Raw genomic sequence first — 6,630 nt, 5'->3', positions numbered from 1 at the left:
TTATTTTGACAAATCCTCTCCCTATCACGGCTGATACCCCTGTACCACCACCACCAGTTCGTTCTAGGTTCTCAACCAGGAGCCTAGGGCCCACACCTTTTTTGCTGAAGTCTGAAGCATGAATAATTGAATATATAACTCCTTCATTATCCAACTTTCTCAAGGAAATGGAGGGAGTACAAGATGTGAAGTGCAAAGTACAAAATACCACCTTTCTTCGGGTCAAAATACCACTAGTTAGGAAAGACACCGTGATAAGATGTGAAGTACAAAGTTACTACATAATTAGAGGACAATTATACAAGATCGTCATATCTACAAAGATCATGAAACGTACATGCATTATTCCTTGCGTGTCCGCTTGGTGTGAATACTGTTGACCCCAGTTTCGATTATTCACTCGTGAAGTTTGCATGCTTCCACTATTTGATATGCTCGATGACTTTCAAACCCGAGCGTCCTCAGAAGAATACCAGTTGTACAGACTCCCCCGACCTCCGTGGCCTGGAGCAACGGAGAGTCCCGCTCTACTAGCTTATATGTGCAACATTATCACCTTGAAAAGACTTATTTGCATCACGTAACTTGAATCCTTGAGAAGTTAGGGCGCCTACTTTGTTGTCAGAAAAGCCTTGTAAGCTCACCCGCAAATTATTTTCGAAAGAAGAGCTCACCCGCAAATAAAAGCGCTGTAAGCTACTGGCAGCCATAAAAATGAAGAAGTCGAGAGAGAAAATTTGATGATGGCTTGCATTTGAGTATCATTTTTATTTTCGATCAACCAGGCTCACCTCAAGAAATATATTTTTTACCCAAAAAAAAGAGAGTGGGAGTTTACTGCACCACGGACATTTTGAGAAATGCCGACGTAGCTGAGGGTATCCACGCAAATACAAACATCAGCAAGGTCAGCTTCGTGAAGAAGAACGGTGGAGAAAAATCGCGGGAGAAGTGTGGTTGAGAAAAACCGTAATAACGCAGGCTGCCAGGAAAACGCAGCAAAACAGAGCAAGCAAAGCCCCACGGCCATCGGATCCAGCCGGCCTTCTCCTCGCTCCTCCCCTCCCTCCCTCGCACCGAAGCGCGATCGAGCATCCTCTACCCGATGGCTCCTCTCCTGTCGCCGCCGCTGCTCGCCGACCTGGTGGCCAAGGCCCATTCCTCCTCCACGGCCGTCCGCTGTTCCGGCAGTGTCCGGCGATGGGCAGTCGCGGGGCTGGCCGGCGCCGGGAGGAGGGACCGCCACCGGAGACGGAGGACGTGGGGGAGGAGGGGCTTCAGGGTGTCCGCGGTGGCGACGGAGCCCCGCAGCCCGGAGGGGAGCGCCGCCGAAGATTACTACGCCGTTCTTGGCGTCGTAAGTTCTTCAGCGTCTGACCACTCGTTCGCACTCTTGTGGGAAAACAATCGTCTTTCCCCTGCTAGGCTGCTACTGAGCTGATAATAATTCCTCCATGTTTTCAGATGCCGGACGCAACACCGCAGCAGATCAAGAAAGCGTACTACAATTGCATGAAGGCGTGCCATCCAGATCTCAGTGGGAACGACCCTGACGTGACCAACTTCTGCATGTTCATCAACGAGGTTTACACGGTAAAATTCCCGAGAAATGAAAACCGTACGCTCTTTTCTTCAGGGGACACGAACAATTTGCGTTGCAATCTAATCGATGAAGTTAATAACATGAGCAAGGGATGAACAGGTACTTACCGACCCCGTCCAGCGAGCCGTGTATGACGAGATCAATGGCTTTACTGCAACAGCAACCAACCCCTTCTTGGATGATGCACCCAGGGATCATGTGTTTGTCGACGAGTTTAGCTGCATAGGTACTACTACCACTGATGGCTATAACCTGGTCAGGAGCTACTGTTAGATTATCTAAACTGGGTTCTGATTTAAGTTCTGCTCACGTCTGTGCAGGTTGTAAAAACTGTGCTAATGTGTGCTCCAAGGTTTTCGAAATTGAGGAGGATTATGGGCGTGCAAGAGTTTACAATCAATCAGGCAATGAAGAGCTAATTCAAGAAGCCATTGACAGTTGGTGAGCCCCATGTCTGCATTATTTCATTTGTACCTGTCCACTGCCGTAACAAATCTACTGAATGTGTATGCTGCCATTTGTGCCAAACAGTATGAGTGGGTTTTCCATTGGGGGAGTTTGTGACTACTGATAGTAATGCTCATAAACCTCTAAACTCTGTGTATCCAGTCCGGTTGACTGCATCCACTGGACTTCAGCAGCACAAGTTACACTCCTCGAGGATGAAATGCGCAGAGTCGAGAGAGTGAATGTAAGGAATTTCTGCAGTTAGTTAATATGCAATCACTCTGCTGTTTTCTACTGTATCATACTAGATTCAGATTACCCTACCTTGTAATATCATATGATCTGCTTCCCATTTGAGCAGGTTGCATTGATGCTTTCTGGGATGGGGAGTTCATTTGATGTGTTCCGGATGGTAATATCTTTACCCATGTAAATTACATTTTTCTCCCCTAACTTTCTCTGTGTGGAGGCCGGGGGGTATCCTCCTTTTCGAAAAAAAAGCCCTTCCTCGCGTGATGATGGATGGGCTCTATGCAATGCAATTCATTATAAAAATTAATGTGCATATTTCTAAATACGTCCACCTTCTGAAGTTGTTATTACAGACTCTATGCAGTTTAAACCACAGTTCATGTAGTAGGTCTTTTTTTAGCGACGAAATTTATGTAGGTCTTAACATGTTCTATTTATCTTTCCTGCTGTCAGGCAAGTACGCGCTGGGAGAAAAGACAAGCACAAGTCTTGGTATAATTCTCTGTTCCATACATGGCTTTCTTTATATATGCATATGAAAATCCAGTCTAGGAGGATCATAAACTTCTGATTTTCCACATATCAACTGCATGTGTCTTGTGCTGAACCTCTGCGTAATGTCCTGCAGAATAAGGTGAGGATGCGGATGAGCCAAGATGATGCTAACAAGGGCAGTTCATGGAGTGATATATGGGGGTCACCAACAAGATACCAAAAGAATGGTAAAACTAGCATGTTTTCAATTCGTCGGATCATTTGGGATCCCATCCTTTGCCTATCTGTGTTCTAATACTCCTGCTGACATGTGAAACAGATGAGGACACAAAGGAGAGAGTGAAGCGAGCGGCTGCGGCGGCAAGGAGGTGGCGAGAATACTCGAGGAAAGGTGCAGACAGGCCTCCAACATTCAAACTTCCAGAGGCAGCGTCCAACCAGGAGTGAGAAGAGAACACGGTCGTTACACATCAAATGTGTGGTTTTATGAAGCGTTAGTTAACCCTCCATGTATAGCCTAATTATTTGAGGAGAGCTGCATAGCATTTGCTCTCCCGCCCTCGATTCGACGTGTTAGCAATGTCTGTAAATCATGTTCTAGAGCTGGCTGATGCCGATCTGTAAATCACCCATAGGATGCAGATTCCAGATGTAAAACAAGTGTACAATAAGCAGTGCCCCCTGGCTCCTCCCACAACCTCGTCGGTGTGTGCAAACGTAAAGAAACTCCAAGTGGAATTGTGCAGACTCTCAATTGGCAGATTGAAATGCGCAGCTCAGAGGAGATATCATGTGAAACTTAGAAGCTACAGGCGAGATGTCTTTATTTCAGATATACTAGTATGTGAAGCAAACAACGGGAACATCGTACCAAATTGCAAGATTTTGAACTGATGGAGGGCCTTCATCTGACGGAGCAAGCAACGGCATGAGCCCACGACCTGAGATGAGCCTTCATGGCCACACCATCGCTGACGGGCGAGCACCGTGGCGGTGCCGCGACGACGAGCGTCCGCCGCCACTGCTCCTCCTGCCATGTCTCGATGCGCTCTTGAAGCGCCCTGCTTCCCGGATCCGCTCTTCTCGCTCCCAGCGTCACCTCGCCGTCGACGCATTTGGGATGCTGATCTTGATTCCTGGGCGGCTTCAGCTCTTCCGAGTGCTGCTTGAAGCGCGGCCGCCGGTGGAGGACGCTGGAGTGGAACCAGAGCGAGTCTAGGCTTGCAAAGATCTCGTCGCCCTCCATTTCTTCTAGGAGTAGCTTCTTGTTGCTATTGCTACAGGCGGCCGGGGCGAAGTGGAATTTGGAGACGACGGGATTTTGGGGCTTGGTGTTTGGCCATGTCTGAAGTTTGGAGTGGGGGAGAGCTTTAACTTCGTCCGGCCGGGTGTAACGGCTCGGTGCTTCTGGTCAGTGATGACCGAAAAGTCCACCTTTTGCACAGGTCAGCTTGCTTTCCGCTGGGGATGATGGGCTCGGACGAGCCACTGGCCGCTGGACCCTTTTCAGCTGCCGACCACACCTAGTTTTTGTCTTTATGGCGAATGACACGCCTACTATATTTAGTATTGGACGCGAATTTGATGAACATAGTTTCATGCGCATCTCTTATAAATAGTAAATTAAAAAAACTAAAAAGTTAAAAAAATGATTTTTATGTAATATGCATAGTCAATTGTTTTTTTTTTGAAAAATCCAGCAAATGCTGGCTTTTCATTGATTATAGCAGGAAGCAGCGGAAGAACAACCAGGGGGTGAAGATCCGAGGATCAAGTGCGTAGGGTTGGCCACAGGCGGCTGAAAAACCCTAGGACAAGCAAAAAAATTCTCTTAAGGTGGTTCCCCGAATGGGCTCTCGATGCACGTTGCTCCTGTGATCCTCAGAGCTCAATGCCGTCTCGGATGCGCCTGATAATTTCTCGCACGCTCGGAAGGCTGTGTTGAAAGGTGCAGTTGTTTCTTTCTTGCCAAATCTCCCAGCATGCCAGCAGCAAGATTGACCGCGCACCGTGCCGCCGTGGTGGATCAGTGCGCGCCAAGATGTTCTGAATGATCGTGCTGGAGTTTCCGCGGCTCCAGCAGCTCGCAGGGGAGAGCGCGGAGCAGCCGTGCCATTGTCCGATCGCGCTCCATACGTTCCTGGACTCCGGGCAGTTCCAGAACAGGTGGCCCAAGGAATCGAGGCTTCTGACGCAGAGTTGGCAGAAGTAGCTGTTCGGCCAGCCCCGTCTCTGTAATCTGTCATTGCACCAGAGCTTGTCCCGCAATAGTAGCCATGAAAAAAAATTGATCTTCCCCGGCGCCCAGGCTTTCCAGATCAATTGATCGAAGTTGGTCGTCGTCCTACCCTGAAACTGTGCTTGGTATGCAGACCTGGCCGAGTACGTCCCCGAGCTCGAGAGCTTCCAGGTGAGTTCGTCCGGCACTCCTGGCCGGAGAGGCTGCGCCGATCGCTGTAGCTCGCAGTGCAAAGCCAGGACGTCCTCGAGGAGGTGCTGGTTTTGTCCGTGGGCAAAGTCGCGGATCAAGGTGTCGTCGCTCACTGCGTCGTGGACTTATATGTGCTTGCGTCGAGAGTGGATGAAGAGCCTAGGGAAGCGCCGCGAGAGACTTCCATGTCCAAGCCACGGGGAGAGCCAGAAGGATGCCCGCGTCCCGTCTCCGATCGTCACCTTCGTCGAGGCCGAGAAGAGTGCCATGTTCGCATCATCACATGGCAGTGCAGAGCCCACCCAGGGCCTTTCCGGGTGGTACCAGGCGATCCAAAGCCAACGCAGACGGAGCGCTCTGCCGAAGCGCTGCAGGTCGGGGATGCCTAGGCCTCCCTGCTCCGTTGGGACACACACCGTCAGCCAGTTGACCTTGCAACTGGCACCAGTGATCTCTTCATCTTGGCACCAAAGGAAGCGCCGCCTGCACTTGTCGACCTCCCTGAGGATCCTCTTTGGGACACGGAGGATGGTGAGCGCGAAGGTTGGCATGGCGCTCAACACGCAGCGGACGAGCGCTCGGCGTCCCGCCATCGGCAGCAGCTTGCCCTTCCATCCCGCTAATCTCGCCTTGATTCTATCGATGATAAACTGGAGGTGAACGAGGCGTAGACGGCCCGTGGTGACCGGGAGGCCTAGATACCTAATGGGGAAGGGGGCGACAAAGCCCGCAAAACCCTGCAGCACCTCCCCAATGTTGATGTTTTCGCATCGGATGAGGGAGACCGTGGATTTGGCTGGGTTGATGCGGAGCCCGGTTGCTTTTCCGAAGTCACCTAGAATGCGCGGCAGGGAGTCGACCTCGTCGCGGCTAGGGTTTAAGAAGATGACGGCGTCGTCAGCATATAGGCTCACCCGTAGCGCAAGATCACGTCCAGGGAGGCGGGGGAGGAGTTGCTGATCCACTGCCGTGGCGATGAGGTGATGCAGCGGATCGATGGCTAGGATGAAGAGGAAGGGGGACAGCGGGTCGCCCTGTCGCAACCCCCGCAGGTGGAGAATCTTTGGGCCTGTCGTGCCATTGAGGGAGATCGAAGATGAAGCAGTGGCGAGAAGACGCGCGACCCAGTCTCGCCAGCGCGCGCTAAACCCTAGTTTTTGAAGCAGTTCGAGGAGATACTCCCAGGACACGATGTCGAATGCTTTCGCTATGTCCAGCTTCAATAGAAGACACAGTGTTTTGCGGCGATGCAGGGCCCGGACGGAGTTTTGCATGTAGAGGAAGCTGTCATGGATGCACTTTGTCTTGAGGAATGCCGTCTGCGCGGGCGAGATGATTGAGCCGATGACGGAGGCAAGCCTAATGGAGAGGACCTTGGAGATGAGCTTCGCGATTGAATGGA

General features: G+C 50.9%; 1 protein-coding gene across 1 annotated transcript; it reads left to right on the top strand.

The window, feature by feature from the left end:
• The first annotated feature begins 989 nt into the window (after positions 1-989).
• LOC125544692 (DNAJ heat shock N-terminal domain-containing protein) lies at positions 990-3,551 on the top strand. The gene is made up of 9 exons (XM_048708438.2): positions 990-1,357; positions 1,465-1,593; positions 1,703-1,829; positions 1,924-2,044; positions 2,213-2,294; positions 2,412-2,462; positions 2,756-2,794; positions 2,931-3,024; positions 3,117-3,551. Exons 1-9 carry the CDS (start codon positions 1,106-1,108, stop codon positions 3,242-3,244), a joined length of 1,023 nt encoding a protein of 340 aa, XP_048564395.1. The 5' UTR covers positions 990-1,105; the 3' UTR covers positions 3,245-3,551.
• The last annotated feature ends 3,079 nt before the right edge of the window (positions 3,552-6,630 follow it).

This window comes from Triticum urartu, chromosome 3A, assembly GCF_056163025.1.
Source record: "Triticum urartu cultivar PI428250 chromosome 3A, HENAU_Tu73, whole genome shotgun sequence".
Classification (NCBI taxonomy): Eukaryota; Viridiplantae; Streptophyta; class Magnoliopsida; order Poales; family Poaceae; genus Triticum; species Triticum urartu.
This window is presented reverse-complemented; position numbering and strand designations above follow the sequence as displayed.

Coding starts and splice junctions, on each gene's coding strand:
- LOC125544692 (XM_048708438.2), top strand. CDS start 1,106: ATGGCTCCTCTCCTGTCGCCGCCGCTGCTCGCCGACCTGGTGGCCAAG. Junction 1,830..1,923: donor CGACGAGTTTAGCTGCATAG/GTACTACTACCA, acceptor ACGTCTGTGCAG/GTTGTAAAAACTGTGCTAAT. Junction 2,463..2,755: donor CATTTGATGTGTTCCGGATG/GTAATATCTTTA, acceptor TCCTGCTGTCAG/GCAAGTACGCGCTGGGAGAA.